Source organism: Balaenoptera borealis (genome assembly GCF_965194805.1).
Source record: "Balaenoptera borealis genome assembly, chromosome: 20".
In the NCBI taxonomy this organism is placed as follows: Eukaryota; Metazoa; Chordata; class Mammalia; order Artiodactyla; family Balaenopteridae; genus Balaenoptera; species Balaenoptera borealis.
In genome coordinates, this window is record NC_138879.1 from 35,707,912 (window position 1) to 35,728,758 (window position 20,847).

General features: G+C 53.7%; 1 protein-coding gene across 4 annotated transcripts; it reads right to left on the bottom strand.

Moving 5' to 3' along the window:
- Positions 1 to 14,098: 14,098 nt before the first annotated feature.
- On the bottom strand, positions 14,099 to 20,780 carry SUPT4H1 (SPT4 homolog, DSIF elongation factor subunit). 4 transcript variants are annotated; one of them, XM_082372113.1, is made up of 5 exons: positions 20,626 to 20,780; positions 19,899 to 20,005; positions 16,049 to 16,104; positions 15,747 to 15,761; positions 14,099 to 15,264 (listed from the first exon to the last, which is right to left on the bottom strand). In XM_082372113.1, exons 1-5 carry the CDS (start codon positions 20,692 to 20,694, stop codon positions 15,197 to 15,199), a joined length of 315 nt encoding a protein of 104 aa, XP_082228239.1. In that variant the 5' UTR covers positions 20,695 to 20,780; the 3' UTR covers positions 14,099 to 15,196. The 4 variants fall into 4 exon arrangements, with proteins under 4 accessions (XP_082228239.1, XP_082228238.1, XP_082228240.1 ...); XM_082372112.1 differs by having other exon boundaries at positions 15,708 to 15,761; XM_082372114.1 differs by lacking the exon at positions 15,747 to 15,761.
- Between the last annotated feature and the right edge of the window lie 67 nt (positions 20,781 to 20,847).

Consider the following 20,847-nt stretch of genomic DNA (forward strand, 5'->3'; position numbering starts at 1 on the left):
ACATGTCATTATATGCGTATGTGTACGGAACCAATGTGTTTATTATGTGAATGTCACCATGTGTGTATTCGTATGCTCTTTTATCTGTGACACACATCATATGTGTTTATATCACTGCGTGTGTGTGTACTATTGAAGATGTATGTGTCCTGAGTGTGGGTATATCCTGGGTGTCATTGTGTGACATGCCGGCCATGTCACGTGTATATATACCACTGTAAATGTGTGTGTGTGTGTGTGTGTGTTTTCTCTTGGCCGCACCACGCAGCCTGTGGGATCTTGGTTCTCCGACTGGGGATCGAACCTGGGCCCCCAGCAGTGGAAGCGCAGAGTCCTAACCAACGGACCACCAGGGAATTCCCTATACATGTGTTGATAGCTTATGTGTATGGGGTCCTCTGTGTAAATGCACTCATGTGCTGGTGTATGCTTTGTGTATTAGCAGCTGTGCCCTTGTCTACATATAAGATGCTTTTTGTGCGAGCCACGGTGAGTTTGTGCCCAATTCTTATACTAACAGGACCCCCTAGGGATAGGGAGGGTGGGCGGGAGACACAGGAGGGAGGAGATGTGGGGATGTATGTATATGTATAGCTGATTCACTTTGTTATACAGCAGAAACTAACACACCGTTGTAAAGCAATTACACTCCAATAAAGATGTTTAAAAAAAAAAAAAAAAAAAACAGGACCCCCTAGACTTCCTAAGATTAGAACTTAGAGGTAGGCAGCCTTCGGTTTGGGGGTGTGAAAAGCAGGGGGAGAGCAGGGCAGGGCCAGAGCTAGGGTAAAAGGCGGGAGGGCCCCTCATAGCCCTGCCCCTCGAAGTCCTGCCCACTTTCCTCGGTTTGCAGGGAGGTCCTCGGCCCAGGCATGCCCTTCCTCCTCAGGCTGAGGCCCCACCAGGCCCAGAGCCCTCTTCTGGTCTCATAGGCAGAGCCAAACCCATTTCTCTCAGGAGAGAGAGTGGTTTCCCCCCCCAGCCCTTCTGTGTACCCACCGCATCCATGTGCCTGCTAAGCCCATTCATCCCACCCGCAACTCCAGCAACAGAGTCTCAGACAAAACAGCAGCAGAGTCCATTCTTTATTAGTGTTGGGGTCCCAGGCACGCCCCCCCCCGCTCCCCTCCATCTCCCCTCCTTTCCCGCCTCTTCCTCATCCTGGCATCTGTCCTCTGGTGGCTGGGCCTGCACTGGGGCCTCTCCCCAGCTGCATCAGGTCCAGACGTCCACCCTGCCAGCCCTCGGGGCAGCCGAGGAGCTGACGCGGCATTTCCCGGGTTGGCCGGAACCAGGAGGGGCAGGCCATGGGGGGCAGTGGCGATCTTTCGGGGGTCTGGGAGGGGTGGGGAGGGCACCTGAGGGGCTCACCTGTCACACGCGGTCCCGCGGAGGAATTCGGTGGCGGGCGGCGGCGGTGTGGTCTCTGAAGCCCACAGTACACTCATCCATAAAGTAGGAAACACTACACCCTCCAGTGCTGTTAGTAGTGCTTTCTACTTTATGGGTGACTGCACTGTCTGTCTGTCCGTCGGCAGGTACTCTTCAGGCCGCCCGCTCCTCCTCCTGACTCCTGCTTCGAGGGCCCCCAGCCCTGCCCGTGGCTCCCTGAGACCCCGCCGCCCTGCCCGCCCGGCCCGTGGCCCCGAGGGCCCGCCCTGGGCCCTGTGGGCGGTGACTCAGCATGGCGCCAGACCCGGCCTCCTCTACCTCCCTCCCCCCACTTCCTCTTTGGTTCCCTCTTCCCTCCCCTCCCCACCCCCACCCCGGGCTCCACCCCGGGCTCCACCCCATCCCCCCACTTTCGGGGACGATCAGGTAGAGACCACGGCTACTCTGGAGGCCTCACCCTAGTCCCCAGTTCTGACCCCCTGGGTGACCCCTTCCAGCCATACCCGCCCTGCGCTCCAGAGTCAGACCCGAGGCCTGGGGCCCCAGCCTCCTCCGCAGCCCAGGGCCCGACTCCCTCACCACCCACCCCCGAGGCTCCCCAGCCAGGAGCCCAAGGCTCTCCTGACAGAGATGGAGACCACGTTGAGTGGAGGGAGGCGCTTAGCACCTTTCAATGACAGCGAGTCCCACTTTTCAGCCTCTGCCATCCCCACCCTACTCTCCGGCCCTTGTCCCTTGAAACCTTGGACCCCTCTTTCTTCACTGGGGGCCAGGAGCCCTTTTACCCTCCTTGTCTAGAGGGAAGTCAAGGCCCGGCATCCTGAGGGGCTGGCCCACCACAGAAGTCATAGAGCTGAGGGCTCTTGCACCTCTTTGCCTAGAGCTCTGCTAGTAAGCTTTGGCACCCAAGCTTCCGAAGCCCCTCCCGAGCACATCTCCACCCAGGGCCTGCGGCCCCAGCCCCTCATCGGCCGTTGAGGCCCAGAGTCAAGGAGCCCCAGCTGGGGCTGAAGTGAAGGTTCAGATCCTTACCTGACGCTGCCGGGCTGAAGGGAGCAAGCCCTGTGCTCCAGGCTCCCAAGTGGGGTTCCCTTCAGGGCGGGCAGGGCTTATAACCCCGAGGCCACGTGGGTCAGATCTCAGGGCGCCCAACGGTCCTGGAGCCCGCCTCCACACCGCGGTGCCGATTAGCCGCCCCTCCCCTCCCTGGGGAGGACAGACCGACAGGAAACCAGAGACGAGGCTGGGTATTGGCGGGAGGGGGGCTGAGGAGACATCGCACACACCCTGGGCAGGTGGCTTCCGGGACCCCAGGCCTGCCCTTCCCCCATGGCACCAGCTCCAGGGATAGTTTAGGAGTCTGGGACTACCACAGGGGTGACCCCAGGACGTAAGGGCTCCCTGCCAGGCCCTTCGGTGAGGACCCAAGACAGAGGCCTGAATTCCAGCACAAGAAAAGAACCCTCTCTTGGAGCCCTACCCCGCTGACCCCAGCCCAGAAGACTCCCTTCCCTTCGGGACGGCAGTGGCATTCAGACCAGGCCGTGGCTCCTCTAAATGTGCTGCCCAGAGAGGCCACAGAGGTGCAGATGTTTGACGGGGCTCTGGGCCCGCACATCACAGTACCCTCCAGGCAGTCGGTTGTCCTCAGCACCCCGCAAAGTCACCCCTCCGCCCAGCACCACCCGCAGGAGACCAGGTCTGCGCCCTCAGCACGGTCAGGGGGTCACACTTGGGCCCGGTGGGCCCGTTGGCACTAGACTCGATGTTCATGCTTCCCTCAGGGCCTGTAGGGATACGGGGGCAGGGCAGAGCAGTGGTGAGATCTAGGGTCTCGGGCAGGGCCTGGGTGCCATGGGGCTTGGAGGACTGGAGGGAAGGAGGCTCCGAGGTGGGGTTCTAAGCAGCTACCGGATGTGGGCACGGGGCCCGCCCACCTGCATGCCGCCCCCGCTTTCCCCATGGGGAAGGCAGGAAGCTGCCCATCCCAGGGCCCCTAGCTGGGGGGGTGGGAAACAGGGTGTGGGCCTGGGTGGGGGGCTGGGGTGAACTGGGTCCGGGTCACACATTTTCCCCAAGGCTCTCCAAGCCCCTCAGTGGGCTTGGCTCTGGAATCAAGACGAATGGATTGAGCCAGGGGTAAGGAGGTGGGGAAGCGGTGAGGAGTGGACGAGAATCACCCAGTGACTCCTTCCCAGAAGGCCACGGGCATCTTCTCTGGGTCCCCCATTCCGGGTCAGGCCCACAGAGACTGTGGGAACTCTCAGATTCAGAGGCCCAGAAGACGATTGGCATCGGGGGGAAGCAGCAGGGAGGAAAATCTCCCTGCATCCTTTCTTTCAGGACCAGCAGCCCTCAACCTGGAAAATTGTTATCCATCTCCCGGCCCCTAAATGGGACAGAGAACGGGGAACAGGGTCCTTCGCCTGCAGGGTCTGAAGAGACAGTGGTGAGGAAGGCGAGCTGGCCAGAAATGGGACAGTGCTCCTTTAACAGACCACTGCTCCAGACCCTGGGTGCAGGGGAAGTGGCTGCCCTAGGCGATAAGAAGATAAGGATATCAAAGTCGTGCAGTAACCTGGGTTCCTGGACCCTCACCCTTCAGGGCCCCTCCTCCGTGAGCATCTTGCCCGCCCTCCCCACCCCGACCTTCTGTCTAAAGCACCCCTAGAGTCACCACCGCAGACGTGTTTTGTCCCAGCAAACAAGAGTCACAGGCTGGAAGCCAGGGGGCCTGGCTTTGGGGCCCAGCTCTGCCACAGGCTCCCTCAGCATGTGACCTGCGGCAAGTCAGACCTGAGCTTCCTTCTGAGAGACGCACTTGTCCCTCAACAGTCACCAGCCCCAACCAGGCCTCTCTCCTGTCCTGAGCAGGGTGGGGCCATCCATGAGGCCTGCTCCTCTGTGACATCACAGGCTGCTTTTCCTCTGTTTGTCCTCAATGCCCTAGGCCAAGACCAACACTGATTTTTTTTTTCCCCCCTAGGAGAGAGATTGAGGCCCAGCCTCTCCATCCACAGAGCTTCCAGGGTCAGGCGGTTTCTGGAAGGGCTGGGGCTTTCACTCGTTCCACCCTGACGCTGGGGTTGAGGAAGGGTGGAACTGGGGCAGGGACCGGGGACCGGGGGCCGGTGGTTGGGGTGGGGGGGAGGGGGGCGGGTCAGGGCCTCCGTACCCTGGACTTGTCCCCCAGCCCTGCTGGGCCTCAAACCAAGAGAACAGGGACACTAGAAACAAAATCAAGGACGAGGAAGGGGCAGGGTCTGAGATGAGGACACAGAGACAGTAAGAACCACCAGGTGAGTGGAACAGGAGCACTGGACTAGAAGCCCTGCTCGGGGCTGCATGACCCATAGGCGTGGCCTGGGTGACTGAGCAACGGGAACCTGAGGGACGAGCAGTGGATGCCTGTGCGCGGGCATGCCCCCCCCACACGCACGTGCATACACACAGACACACACAGGTGCATACACACAGACACACACACGTGCGTACACACAGACACACACACACATACACACATGTGCATACACACAGACACACATACACACAGATACACATACACACAGACACACACACGTGCGTACACACAGACACACACACACATACACACATGTGCATACACACAGACACACATACACACAGATACACATACACACAGACACACACACGTGCGTACACACAGACACACACACACATACACACACACATGCATACACACAGACACACAGATACACATACACACAGACACACACACACATACACACAGATACACACACACACATACACACAGACACATACACACACAGACACACACATACATACACACAGATACACACACACACATACAGACACACATACACACACACATACATACACACAGGCACACACACATACATACACACAGATACACATACACACACACACATACACACACATACACACACACGCAGCGTGACGAGCCCAGAGGACTCACAGTCCCCATTCTAGAGAGGCACAGCAGGCCCAGAGCCATACACACACACTGGGGGCGACGCCCCAGCTCAGGCCTACAGATACGCTTTGAGGAAGGCCCGCTGCACACGCCTGGACCCCCCTGCCTCTTCCCCGGAAACGCCCAGGAAGGCTCACTTGGGAATCTGAGGCCCGTGCTTGGGGGGGTGACTGGGGGCAGGTGGGAGTGGCTTCGGAACACAGGCGCCCCTGAGAGAGACACGGCTCCCACTCCTGCTTCCAGAGTTCCCCAGGATGAGAGAAACTAAACCTTGATGATGGCCGGTCACTGAGCGAGGAGGCGCCTGAGACAGGAGGCCTCTCTTTGTGGAGGAGAGAGGAGTTCAAGTCCATTCTTCAAACTCTGCCCCTTGGTGGCAGGTCTGGGCTCAGCCAGGCACTCAGTGGGCAGCCTGGGCTCACTTGGACTCTGCTAGAAAGTGTCCTCCGTGGTCCTTTCCAGTTCTGACACTCCTCGTAGCTGCTCAGAGACAGCCAAAGGGGAGAAGCGGTAGGGGCCACGCTAAGAAGGAGTAGCGGTGGGGCAGCTGGCGTCAGAAACAAAGTGGGACCAGAGCAGGGGGCTGAGGCTGCTGGGCCTGGGCTTGGCCTCCGGGAGGGCTCCGGGCTCCTAATCCCCAGCCTCACCCCACCTCACCGACCTTGGGGACAGCCACCTTTGTGTGCCAAGCTGGGGCTGTGGGCAGGTAAAGGTGAACCTGAGGAGAAAAGGACACAGCCCTGTCTTCAGGGCCCCCCAGTCTGATAGGCAAGACACAGATACACATGCAGGGCATGGGAGCTTCGTTGGCTGGTGTGAGTGAGCAGCGCGTACCTAAAGCAGGTGCAAGGCTTCAGGCCTAATGGGGACGGGGGTTCTTACTGGAGCGAGCCCTGGATCAGACAGGTGATGCAGAGCACATGCCTACACCTCCATACATCCCGACAGCTCACAAAACTGTAGCAATAAGAGCATAGTAGTCCTGGGTGGGGTTGAGGGGCCTATGGGGCTAGACTAACAGATGCTGCAGTGGTGGCCTCAGAGTCACAGGGGTCCATCAGAGAGGGCTTCCTGGAGTACGGATGGAAGAGGGTTTTGAAGGAGAGGAGATAGAGAGGGCGGAAGCTGACCGGGCAAGGAGGAGAAACGGGGAGCAAATGGTCTTTTGGAGGCCTAACACCTGCAAGGGAGAGCAGGCCCAGAGGATGGGAGAAAGGCGAGGGTCTCGTCTGCACAGGAAGGTGGAGAAGAAAACGAAGCCTCCCCTCCAGCTGCACAGGCCTGGGGCCCGTACTCGGCAGGCAGGCGAAGATGGCAGCCCAGATAACCTGCCTGGTGTGGAGACAACAAGAGAGAAGCCGCAGGGCCCACCGCGCACAAACAGGAAGTCAGAGGCAGAGCGGCCCGCCCTGCAGCGAGCAAGGCTGGGGGACGGGCCTGGCCACAAAGGAGGTAAATTGAGCCCCCAGCACTACACAACGGGGCTAAGGACAATGGGAGTCGATAGCCCCAAACGTTAGGACCTTTGGCCGCCCTCCCTGGGAGGGGGGGCCACCGAGGGAAGCAGGTGCTGAGAAATGGAAGCGCCTCAAGAACCTAAGACAGCCTGTGTCCCTGGCAGAGGTCATGTCGGCACCGAGGAAGGCCCCTGCCTCATCCCAGAGCCTGGGGGGTGGTTGTGGGGTGGGCCCCAGGAATGCTGAGAGGCCTCCAGACAAGGAGGGTGGGCACGCTCTGCCCTCAGTCCTGCCTGCACTGCCCAGACACGCTCCAAGTTGAACCTCATGCTCTCCTGTGCTACCCCGGCAAGAGGCAGCTGCAGCGCACCCTGGGAGGCCAGCTCTGCTCTGGCATGGGGTCTGGCTCAGCTCTCTGGTTCATAGTATCCAAGGCCTTTTAAGCAGCAAGATCAGGCAGCAAACTGACCTGAGTCAGGAAGCTGAGCTGCAAGACCAGAGAGAGGCACAAGGCAGCCTGAGGTCACAAAGCAAGTTAGGGCCAGGTTCAGGGTTTTGTCCACAGCATCTAGAAAGAGGCAGGGTGGGCTGGGTAGGAAAGGGGGTGTGGGTGTGAGGAAGAAGACCACCCCGACCACTGCTGTGGGAGTGGCCATGAAACCAGAGGCGTCCTCCACTGGGATCTCCTAGGGACACAGGAAGGAAATGAGAGAAAACTCCCTCTTGGCTCCCTCCACACAAAGGTACAAATTTGCCTGGTTTAAGTTGCAGAGCTGCACCTGCTCCAGTTTTAACTGCTACAAATAAACTGTGTGTGTGTGTGTGTGTGTGTGTCCCCCAAGAGTGGGACCAAGTCAGGTCATCCCTGCCTGGAACCCACTATGATCTCTCATCAGCCTAACTACCTACCCCCAACATCAGGACCACGAAACAGAGGGCAAAACTAGGAGGTAGGAGACTAGGAGTCCAGTCCCCACCCTACGGCTATTTACAGTGTAACTTTGGATCTGCTCCCCCAGCTCCCAGCCCTTACTTCTTCATCTATAAAACTGAAGAGGAGTTTGACCAAAGGACCTGTTTGTAGTCAGGAAGTCCCCAAGAGCAAGCATCTTGGAGGAGGAAGCAGCAAGGCCTATGTTCCAAGACCTTCCCATGGATTTCCCCAGCGGGCTCAAGGGCAGACCTCCCACAGCTCAGAGAAGGCAGGTGGCTGGGAAGAGATCTCCAGTAGAATCTGCCCCTCATCTTGGCTGGGAACAGGGACAAAGGGCTGGGGGACGCCTCTGTCTATCTGCCAGCATCCTGCTGCATCCTGCCCTCCACAGCAGTCCTCACATCCCAGGGGCACCTGGAAAAGCAGAAGGTGAGGGGTGGAAAGAACAGAGAGCAACGTGAGGACTGCTCCGTGAACTACCCTGAGCTGTTTCTTTATTCACCTCCATGTTCTACATGCTGAGCTGGGGTGGGGTGGGGAAGGACAGAAGCCAAGGCGTCTAGAGGACTTTATAAAACCTCGTTTGATCATCATGCTGACCCAGTGATGTAAACGATGGTATCCCCATCTCAGAGATGAGGAAACGGAAACTCAGTGAGGTTAAGTTTCACCCTCCTGAAAATCAGCCAACAGCCTGCAACCCATTTCTTTTTCCCTAAGGGACTCAGTCCAAAGTCCCCCAGAGGACCAGGCCTGGCGGACCTCATTGTGGATACTCAGCAGACAGTGGAGATGCAGCCTTGTCTGCTCACAAGCCCAGTTGGAGAAGGGGGTTGGAAAAAGCAGTGGGAGGAGCTCAGGGCAGACTTCCCAGGCCCCAGGCTTGTGGGTGGGGGCAGCAGAGGTGTCTAAATGGGTAACCAAGTGGTCTGCAGAACCCAGCAGTGAAGGGCCGCCCCAGCTCCTTCCCTCGGAGTCCATTAAGGCAGTCAGGTGGGGGAGGTGGCCAGGAAGGCTGGAGGCCACGAAGGCTGGGGCCACGAAGGCTGGGGGCCACTTGTGCAGCAGCAGCCGCAGCAGCTCCCAGCACTGGAGCCGTTAAAAAGTGACTCAACCAGAAAGTGCGTTTGAAGCGATGCCCGCCAGGGCCCCATAGCCAAACCTCAAAAAGACGAAGTGAGAGAGACAAGCCTGCCTGGGCTGGGCTGGGGGTGGAGGCGGCCTGGAGCGGCCTGGCCAAATAAGGGCAAATGCTCCCAGGCCGGCCAATGGGGCACGGGCAGCTGCATCCTGGGGCTGCGGCTGGGGGGTTGGTGCTGGTGAGAGTCCGGGGGCAAAACAGGAGAGGGGACGGGGCCAGAGGCCCAGGTCCTCCAGGAAGGGTCCAAGGGTGAGTGAGCACGAGGAGTTGCTGAGACCTTCATCCCCAAAGTCCTTAGCGCTGCAGATGGCAGACCCAACCCCCAAGAGCCCCACCTGCAGGCGGGGGTCAAGGGGGCAAAAGGAAGAACTAGCTCTCACCCCTGCCCCAGTTATGGGCCCTGGATCCCCAGCTGCCACAGCGGAACCGAAGGGACGCCATAAGGGATGGCTGGGCCGAAGCACCAGTCCAGACTTGCCTGGCCGCTGACCTTGGGCAAATGATGTAACTGAAACTCAGTTTTCTCATCTGTGAAAGGGAAATAATGCCCCACAGGATGGCACTGAGGATCAGATGCAATAATGGAGGTGGCCAGTTTTTGAACCTGGTAATTGTCATACTGATATAACAAATTATTATCGTGGAAGCACTAGCCCAAGGGCTGCTTCTCGCTCTACTCTTGCCTCCCAGTGGCTGTGAAAGATCCCTTTGCAGGGACACCACGTGGTTCCCAGTTCTGGCCTCTGGTAGGGGGAGGAGCGGTGCGGAGGCCAGAGGGGTCCTTCCAGTCTAAGCTTAGTCCCTCCTGCTGCAGAAGCAACAGACACGCTTTCCTCAGACTCAGTCATGGAAATGTGATGCAAAGCGCCCACCTCGACCTCCCCCATCTCCTCATCTTCCCACCTGGCTCCACGGAACTCCAGACCCCGCCCCATCTCCCTGCTCCCCGGAGGTGCAGGGCTGAGGAAGTGAGTCTACTCGGCTGCCCAGAGAAAGTGCCAGTGCCCCGACGACGGCAGCTGCCTGCATGGGGCGGGGGCGGGGGGGGGGGCAGCTGCTGGCTTCTCCCAGGGCCTGTGATCACTCCCTTGCCTCAGGCCTCCCCAGCGCCTGTTGGGCCCACAAGCCCCAGAGGAAGGCTGGGCCTTGGCTGCCACCCTCTTCCTCTCCGTGCAGTTCTTCTCTCTCCCAAGCATGGATTTGCATTTTCCCCTCTGCCCTCCGCCACTCAAGCCCCCAGGGACCAGGTGACAGTTAAACCCCCTCTTCCGGCTAGTGGCCCAGAGCACTCACTTCCTTCCAGGTATTTTCCGGGCTTGGAGGAGGGGTTGAAAGGGTGGCAGTTGCTGGGTTTGGGGAAGAAGGAATGAGGGCTCCATTTTGGATGGAAGCTGGGGTCTCCCCACCCTGGCATCTGAAGCTGTTCCTTATCTTCCCCCAAGTTCTCTCTGGAGCATGAGACTCAGTATAGAGGAAGGAGAGAGCACAGGCAGGAAGCAGCACAGGGTCTTGAAACGGGGCCTTCCGGCTCCCTGACTTCTAAGAGGCACAAGCCTCCCTCTGCTGTGGGACGGACCCCTGGGCCTCAAGTCCTCTGTCCGTGACCCCGTAATGCCTGCCCTCCACTTCGGGGGGAGTGTTGAGACTACGAATGCCAAGGTCTAGAGGGGAGATGTTTTCTCTCATATTCTCAGAGGATCTGGCATGTAGGAGCCAGCAGCCCAGGGCAGAGTTTTCTCTGCACTCAGTTCCTGCTTCCTGGGGTCTAAAAGCAAACAGAAACACAAGCATCTGTAGGCAAAAGGCGCTGAGCCAGGCAGTGGAGGACATACAAAGTAGCAGTGACCCCCTCTTGAGGGCAGGCTGACCCCTGACTCTGGGGCTCAGTTTTCTCACCCATCAAGTGAGGGGCTGGCTTAAGTCATGACTCTCCCAGCCCTTGCCTTCTCTGCAGGGTCTTTCCTCTGCCCCGACACTCCAGACCTTCCCCTCCCAATGGTGAAGGCCTCTGAGCCCCAAGGCCCAGGCAGACAGCCATGTGCTTTCTTCCTCAGTCCAAGACTTACTGGCTCACCCAACAGCAGTTTTTACCAGCATGGCTAATCTCCTGGTTCAGACAAGACCGGAAGGGGGACAGCCACACATGAGCAGCAGAAGTGACAGCTGACAGGCTGACATGAATCTAAGAGGTAGAGAAATAATTAGTCCCAGAACCATTTCACCACATGATACAAAAATGGAGGTTTTATAACAATGACTTTAAGCCAAGTAGAGGTTAAATCGCATTCACAATCTCATAGCCGAATAGAAAGGAAGTATATATTAAAAAAATAAATAAAACTTAGGTCATAAAAATGAAAGAACAGAAAGAGAGATTAAGATAAAAAGCCATGGTGCTTGAAGAAAAATGTTTCAGTTTTGATATATTTGCCAATGATAGATACATTTGAACATCTATTGCCCAAGAAGGCTAGAGTGATGACCTTCTTACCTAGAACTTATCTAGACGGGGACAACTTTGAATGACAATCTCTTAGATAGACTTAGTAGTTTACAGCTTTCAAACTGCTTTTACCTAAATGACTGTATTTGATTCTCAAAACTATCCTAAGACAAGAACTGCCAACTGCATTTTTAAGCGAACTTTTTATTTCAGGTATAACGGACAAACAGAAAAGGGAACAAATCGTGAGTGTATAACTCAGTAAATCTCCAGAAAGTGAATCGACCTATGTAACTAGCATCCAGATCAAAAGCAGACCATAACCAGGGGCCCCTCATGCCCTTCTCCACCCCACCTTTCACAAGTAACCACTATCCTGTCAACTAACACCAGAGTTTTGTCAACTGCATTTTTTTTGAAGAGGAAACTTCTTTTAGAGAAGTAAAGTGACTTAGAAAAGTCAGGGCTAGTGGGTGGTGGAAGCAGCAGGGCTGAGAGGCAGGGACACTGCCGCTAGTTCCAGCGGAGTGTGAAGGGGCCATAACTGGGCTGCAGGTGGAGGAAGGTGGCGAGTAGAAAAAAAGCAGGAGAGGTTGGAGAGACCTGGCACAGGCCAGCAGGTACCCAAGAGCTGATGGAATGGAACAGAAGATGCAGCCAGGCAGGAATTGGAGGACTGGACCAGTTTCCCGATGCTCTGCACAGGGATCCTTGAGTAAATCCCGAGTTTCTCCTCTCTGGCCATTTCCCCACTCTGCCTCCCCCTCTCCGGCTAGTTTTAGACTTGAGACCTAGCGATTGTAGGTGGTGGGAGTAGGGGGGTTGGGGCGGCTCAGTGCGCAGGCACATGCAGCTTGCTGGTTCTGTGGAAAAATCATGAAGGGAGCAAAGCTGCTGCGTTTGGGGAGAACTATGTCAGAACGCAGCCCTAAACCGGGGGTGGGCAAGGCATGTCTTGAGCTAAGCCTCCACTACTTGATCATGGCCAAGTCGCTTTAACTCTTTGAGCCTCAGCCTCTGCATCATTACCTAAGGATGTTAACTTTGGCACAGGGGCTTTTGGGGATCAAATAAGATAATGGATGTGAAAGCCCCCTTGTCAACTTGTAAAATGCTATTTAAATGAAAGGCTTTACGGATACCAAGCATGAACCAGACTTCCAGACAAAGTGAGATGTTATTAGTCTGTTCTTAAACATTTTCTACCTGTCCCTTTTACACACACACACCCCAGGTGTCAGGAAGGGGACTTGAGAATTAACAGCAGGTTATAGACAGGCTGGCACCATGAAGGCAATGGCCATGCCGGAGGAGTGAGGCCTCAGTCCGTAAACCTGAAGAGCCCAGCCTGAGTTTAGGCCCTCACCAGCCCGTCCCATTACTCTTGGGAGAACCGCTCCCTCCAAGACCAGAATGTTCTGACCCTTGTTCTATCAGCTACCAACCCCTGCTTTGGGCTGGAGGCTGCACGCACTGCCGGTTAGCCCCTCCGTTTTGGGGAGACCCTAACCCCACGGCCTGTGGTGGGCAGCGGGTGAAGAATGAGGAACAGGCAGGCAGGGGGAAGGCAGCCGGGCCACTACTGTTTGTGACTTGAGTCTGCCCTTGTTGAACCGGGGAGAGCCTCGCCTTGCTCAAGGAGAGAAGCCAGACTACTACGCAGGAGACTGAGAGCTTCGGGCAGATGTGGGACCTCAGCAGTCACAATGGGGCTGAGACTTCGACGGGCTCCCAGGCGGGGCGCAGCCCTCATGCACGGGGACGCCGGCGCCCGAAACCTCCCCTCGCCCACAGCGCCGCTCACTCGCGGGGAGAGAGGCAACGGTCCGTGCTTCAGCTTCTCAGGGTTCCCCGCAGGGGACAGGACTCCAGCGCCTCGGCGGCCGTCTGGTCCGCCGAGCGCCCGGCAGAGGCGGCGGGGCGCACGGAGCCTGAGACCCGGGCACTGCGGCCGGCCGCCCTCCCCCACAGCCGCCAGAGCCTGTCTTCCGCTTCCGGCGAGGCTGACAGTTGGGGCGCCGCCGGGTGTGGGGCTGAGGCGGCCTGAGTGTGGTTATCTGCGCACAGCCCCTCTTGTCCCCGCCCCCCGCAACTGTTTCCATTGTCGCCGAGCAGCCACGTCCGGGTCAGACGCGCGGGACGGCGGCTGGGGATTTCCAAGGGGCTTTCTGAGGAAGCCAGTGAAAGTTGGGTGTCGGCTGCGGGGCCCCGGCACTCTTGCTAACACCCACGTCTTCCCTCCGGGACGTAAACTCTGGCCCGGTGGGGTTGTTTCCCAAGGCTCCTTTCGGATTGAAACTGAACGACACAAACCGCCACCCCTGGAGCTCAGCGTGCCGGGCTGGGAAAGTCCTGGAAAAGCTCAGCTGGGACTGGGGTTAACAGACCCTCCCTGGGCTTGAAGGCGTCAGAGACAACGGTTCTGGTTTGACTGACAGGACCGGTGAGTGGTGACACGAGCGCCTGCGCCAGTCCCAGCTTCCTCCCCTGGGCCTGGGAGGGTCACCGGAGGGGCAGCGTCTCTGCCTCCTTCCCACACCGTCCAGGTCACAGGTAACAGGAGACACTGACTCGCTAGCAACACCAGGCGGCTAAGACGCCAGAAGCCCAGCGCAGGCGCCCGCGCCCGAGTCAGAGCTCCGCCTGCGCGCCGTTCCAGGCACTTCCCCCACTGTTTCGGCGGATTGTATGTATACGTGCTGCATATACTGAAGAATGACTGATAAAGGAGAGCAAATGAGTTTTACCTTTCATAAAACTTAAGTTACAGAATTTTCACATTGCTTTATTTTTATAATCACAAAAATCCTGAGGTAAACAGGATGTAATCACTTTCGTTTTGCAGATGGGGAACAAGAAACTTAGGGAAATAAAAATGGGGACACTTAACAGGAATTTCTGTGGAAATTTAAGTAAATGAGAATTTATGGTAAATATTTAATTCCAAAACAAATAACTCACCTTGGCCAATACCGTGACATCACTCAAGGCCCTCTTACTAGGCCAGAGAGAAAAGGAGAGGCACGAACTAGCCAGACCAAGACCCAGCAGCAACCTGAGGGTCTCCAGTTAGGGAAACGCAGGAAAGTAGGGGAGGGGCGGGTCATGGGCGTCACTGGTGGGCCTAAGGTATAGGAAGAATAGAAAAAAGAAGAAAACAAAGAAGGAAAAAAAAGGTTTTAAACATGGTCAAGGGCAAGTAATACGAAGAAGCCTCAGGATTTCTTCAAGGGACACCTGCTGCGCCAGGTCTAGAGGGCAGCAGGCTGCAACCACCAGACACCAGGACTACCAGGCTGACGGGGTTGCCTAGACTCAGGACAGCAGACCGCTGAGACCCAGGGAAGCTCACTAGAAAGGCTACAATCCTGGCGGCTCAGAGACAGATAAAGAGGAGCAGAAGGGCCTCTGCTGCTCTGGGAAGATGCTTACTGGGCAACGAGTTCTTACTGTGCCCAGTTAAGACAAAGGAAGAGGGAGGCAAGGCATCTGTTACGGGCTTCAGAGCATTCCTAGGGGTTCATGTTTGCTGGCATCTGACCAAGAGTCCTGCCCATGCGCAAGGGCGCAGCCCCGGGCTGTGGGTAGCAAGGCCAGCATCCTACTCCCCATGAATTCAGTCTCCGCTAATCCACCAACCCAAACCACTCCCACCCCACAGCAGTCCAGAGAAGGTAAAATGGCCCAGGGACACACTGTGCTGCTCTCTCAACAGTCTGCTGAATCTCAGAATCGGAGGGCGGCACATATTTGAAGTTCTGCCCATTTAGTTTCACAACAAAAAATAAGCAGAGGCAGAGACGAGGAGCAAAGACGCTGGCGGCCGTGCATCTTGCTAGGTCTTTATGGCTGTGTCTCTGGATTTGTAGGCCACTCCTCGACTCTTCAGCTCCCGCACAATTCCTGCAGCATGAAAAGAAACAGCTCTGTGAGGGAGGAAGACTCCAGAAGATAAGAAAGGTCCCTCGGGTACCACTTGGTGAGGGGAAGGGGTGGCGTGCTCTAAGCAAACTGGAGTTCCTGGACTGCTCATCAACCGAACTGCGTGGTTGACTTGTCACCCTTGAAGATCCAGGCAAGTGCTTGGCAATGACTTGGTTAAGAATGAGAAGAAAAAGAGAGACACATTGTAGTTGTCAAAAGCAAGGGTTCTAGAGCCAGGATGCCTGGGTCCCCAAATTCTGGGTCATTACTTACTAGCTGGGTGACCTTGGACAAGTTATTTAGCCTCTCTGAGATTTGCTTTCCCTCACAGAGTTGTGAGGACTGGCATTAATTCACATAAGAAACTTCCATAGAGCTTGGCGCAGTAAATGAACACTGGCCATTACTATGATTATTATTACCTTGGGGCAGGCGACCAGTGACTGACACTGCATACACACCTGGCTTAAAGTTACCTGAAAGAGAAGAAAAGAGACTGCAGTTTAAGAGTGAGTTACAACTAAAGACCAAATGGAAGCTTAAGCTAAAAATGAAAGAAATGCCGCCAACTCCTAGAGAAGAGCAATCACTTCTTTTGGCTCTAAGTGTTAAATGACAGGACACAGGACACTTTCCTTGGCTTTCCTCCAACCCCATCGTTCTCACTCTGGGGCCACCTACCCACTGATTGAAGACTCCCCCACCCACACCCTGGCCCTGACAACACAACCAGGCCAAGATAAAGAGACAGGGAGACACTTACTGACTCGCTGCCACTTGGAGACCCAGCTGTCCTCTGGACTCATCATCGCAATGATTCTAGAAAGGGGAAAGAAACAGAGAGTCAGCCTGAGTTGCCTCTACTAGAGAACAGAGAGACCAAGGGAACTGCCCCCTCCCCTGCTTTACTCTGTTCCCAGCCAGCACAACAGTTCTGGGAGAGGAAACCTAGGAAAAAGCCAAGTATTGAGTTTCTACCAGAAAGCTGGGGAAACTAACTTCTAGTGCTGGGAAGGGACTGACTCAGAGCTAGTACTGACAAAGGTCCTTTGCACTTATGTCCCTGGCCCACCACTCACAGGTCAGTCATCATCCCCCAAAGACCATCTCGCCATGCTCAAAAGCATCCTTCGCCTACCGATTCCCTGGGAAATGGGACAGCTTTTGAGGTAGATAGCATTACTGATTACGACCAACACAACCACTGAGCGCTGGAGCCTAGTGCAAAGGGGAGGGTGAGTCAAAACAATGGGTCCTCTTACTAGAAACAAGTTAGACTTAAGCAAGCTCTGCCTTTAATGAGCTGTACAGCCTGACACACGTATGGAGACCTCCCTCAGAATTTCATCAATAAGGTGAAACTAGAAGGTTGAGCTAATACATGAAAAACCCTAGCACAGAGTAGGTGCTAAGTAAACATTAGCTCTCCTTTATTATCCTAATCATTCTTCTCAGGGTAGCTCTAATCCCAGAGCACAGGCAACAGAGGCTACGCAAGGGCCAGAGCCTGCTACTGAGCATGACAGGTAAGCTTCAGGTGCTTTCAGAAGCTACAGAGGTCACTATACCCCAATTAAAAAAAAAAAAGAAAAAAAGAAGCTACAGAGGTCACTTTTGTCATTCCCCCATTCGATCAAATACTTACTGATTGCCTCCTGTGACAGATCTGTACTAGGCACTGGTGTTTGTTGACTGCCTCCTCAGTATCCATTCCCCCTTCTCTTGGTAGCAATCCTGGATTCTTATTTGGGAAGCCTCCCTCCCCATCCAAATCCTACATTCTCAGCCATATGCTTTGAGTGGAACTGACCCCACCTCCAGGGGTGGCAGGTAGGGTAATACTTGCCCTGGCCCGGCAGACCAACCTGGGGTAGGCACGTATGCAGGCTGTTCTCCTCACCAAAAGTATATTCTCCTCTGTCCTTCACAATCTATCCTTCCAGCCTTACAGTGTCTGTTATCCAACCTTATGATTTAACCTAAACAGAATTCCCACCATTCTCCAAACATACCCTGGTTTTCCCACCCCATGCCTTTGCTCAGGTCAGTCCCTTTGTTTAGAATGCTTTTTCTACCTTTCTCTCATCTCAACCTCCTCAAAAATCCTGTACTTCTTTCCTTAATTAAGAGCCTGACTCATATGCTATCTCCTCCACTTCTGGCTGAGTTCATCAAGCCCTCCTCTGATCTCCTTTAGCCTTTGATATACTCACTCTTCAAATCCTAATATGCACCAGAATACATAAATAACTCCTACAGCTCAACAACAAAAAACCAAAAACCTCATTCAAAAATGGGCAAAAAACTCTACTTGCTCAGTTCTCATCATCAACTCAACTCTTAAGGAACTCGAAGACAATGACAGCTTAACCTGGACACGTGCAGCTATTATGCCCAGACTCTGATAAATGGTCATAACCTTTTGTTTTTTAATTGAACATAGCATGCTTCAGAACACTCTGACAATCCTTTAGTAAGACACTAACAATATCAGAGTTGTCACTTAACGTAAAACCCAGAACCGTGGCCCAAAGATGGAGTCCTCAGACACTTCTTGCTTAGAAGCTGTAGTTATTTCCAAGTTTTTATAACTGAATTATATTTGAAGAGACTTTTTTCCAAAGAAGATATATAAATGGCCAATAAGCACATAAAAAATGCTCAACATCATTAATCATTAAGGAAATGCAAATCAAAACCATAATAAGATACCACTTCACACCCAACAGGGCAGCTATTATCAAAAACAAAACAAAAAAGAAAGTAACAAGTGCTGACAAGGATGTGGCGAAACTGGAACCCTTGTACTCTGCTGGTGGGAATGTAAAATGCTGCTGCTATAGAAAACAGTATCGCAGTTCCTCAAAATGTTAAACAGAGAATAATCCAGCAATTCCACTTCTGGATATATACCCCAAAGACGTGAAAGCAGGGACCTGAACAGGTATTTGTAAAGCCATGTTCATGGTAGCATTATTCCTAACAGCCAAAAGGTAGAAGCAATCCACGTGTCCATCAATAGATGCACAGATAAATAAAATTTGGTATATACATAAAATGGGATATTATTAAGCTTAAAAAGGAAATTCTGACACATGCTACAATATGGATAAACCTTTAAGACATTATGCTACGTGAAATGAGCCAATCACAAAAGGACAAATATTGTACAATTCCACTTACAGGAAGTACCTAGACTAATCAAATTCACAGGGAAAGTAAAATGGTGGTTGCCAGGGGCTGCGGGGAGGAGGAAATGAGAAGATGAAAAAAGTTCCAGAGGGACTTCCCTGGCGGTCCAGTGGTTAACATTCCACCCTTCCAATGCAGGGGGCGCAAGTTTGATCCCTAGTGTGGCAAAAAAAAAAAAAAAAGTTCTGGAGATAGATGGTGGTAATAGTTGCACAAAAATATGAATATATTTAATGCCGTTGAATGAATTCTACACTTAAAAATGGCAAAAAAATTTTATGTATATTTTACCAGATTTTAAACAAAAAAAAACCAAAATCCTAACATATGAAACTTTACACAGTGTCTCTCTTACTTGTAAGTATCTCATTGTGTAACTCTTGCCGTCTCTCACAGCAGCCACAGATGGGAGTCCATTCATTTGTTAGCACTGGATGGTAACAGTGCTAACGAATGAAAGAACTGGAGTATCTGAGTGTGCACACGCATGTGTACATATGTACAAAGTAAAGGTTCCATGACAACATCTGTTTTGCTCAATCCTTTACTCTTCCTTAAAGGCAAACAAAGGAGGAATGAAGTTGGTCCACCTTGAAGGAACTTTAGCAAGCACTGGTTTGGGCCCAGTTTGCATGTAGACCCTTAATTGGCCTAGAAACCAAAAGAAACTTAACCCCCGAAGAATACTGCCCTCTAGCTCCTCCCTTGGGGAAGGAAAATTGAGACCTAGCCACTTACACTTCTCTCATTCCCCTTCCCCCCACTGGGCAATCTCACCAAGGGAAAACTTTTCTCTTAGGGCCTCTTAGAGATATCTAAAAGCATCAGCTTTGGGGCCAAAATTTACCCTTCATTTTCAAAAAGGATCTTCATACATTCAACAAATGTGTATTAAGTATCCACCACCTTCCAGGCCCTATGCCAGGTCATGGTGCATGACATAAACAGTCCCTATCAGCAATGAGCTAATAGTCTAGTGAAGACCTGTCCAGTGGAAATATAATGAAAGCCATGCAAGTCATTTTTAAAATTTTCTGTAGCCATGTTAAAGGAGTAAAGACAAAAGGTGAAATTAACTTCAATAATATATTTCATTTAACCCAACATATTCAAAGTATTATTATTCTGGCATGTGATTAAAACAAAAAAAGTCAAGACATTTTACATTCTTTTTCCTTGTGCTGAGTCTTTGAAATCCAGTGTACATATTACAGGTAAGCATATCTCAATTTGGACTAGCCACATTTCAGGTACTCAATGCCACACATGGCTAGTGGCTACTGTACTGGACAGCATAGGACTAGTGTGTCTCAAAATAACTTTGAGACCAACTAGGATTAGGGTCTCAAGAGTCTGTCCACATTTACTTGGTGGGATGCGGGTAATGTAAAAGAATGAATGCAGCAATCTAAAGGGCTTACCCATCAAAGGAAGAGCTGGTGCAGTCATATACCATCTCTCGGTTACCCTTCATCTGAAGGTATGCATCACAATTGTCACAGCCATCATATTCAAACTGGTCTATAGTCTGGGAGGGGGAAAAAAGGAGAGAGGTGAGCATGAACAAGGCGAAAAGAAAAAACAGCTTTCTCCATACTTTTACCTGGTCAAGTACAAGACTCCCTATGTTGGTTCTGTCTCATCAGGTCCCCCACCCACCATTCCTACAGCCCCTTTCCTAAGTTCCACTCTCACAATCCTTCTTCTCTTGTTCCCAATTGCGTTTTACCTATTCCTTTCCCTAAATCTCCTTGGGGTCAGGTACCTTCTCCGACTACTCCCTCAGCTGCAGATCCCCACCCTCCTCCAATTCCTAATGTCCTTCCCTCAGCTGCAGATCCCCACCCTCCTCCAATTCCTAATGTCCTTCGGCTCCAACAGAAGTTCACTGAACGTCTGTAAAGGGTCAGGCCTGTGCTGAGAGCTGAAGTTGCAAAGGCATGTGAGAACGCCCATGCCCACGGCTGCAAGACTTGCCTGCGTTCCTACCGACTTAAACCATGGCCTCCTGCTGCTTCCCACGTTCCCCTGCCACCCCCTGTGTCCTGGACCTGACTTCTCTCTTCACTCTTCCCGTAGCCCTGTTCCACCCAACTTTCCCCCAGCTTGGTCCCCCATCGCCCGTACAACCAGGTCCCCCACAGACACCTTGACCAGCGAACACAGCAAACAAGCCCGCAGATGCCGCAGGTCTTTCGGCACCGTCTCCAGGGCCATCTTCTCCCACGGAAGAACAGCGAATGAAGGAGCCACAACCTTCTCTCGCAGGAAGTAAATAGCAAATTACCCAGAATGCCCGCACTTCCGGTGTCCCAGACTTCCTCTTCCGGCGCGGGAGGCCGCCGGCCCCGCCTCTCCCCCCGCCTTAGG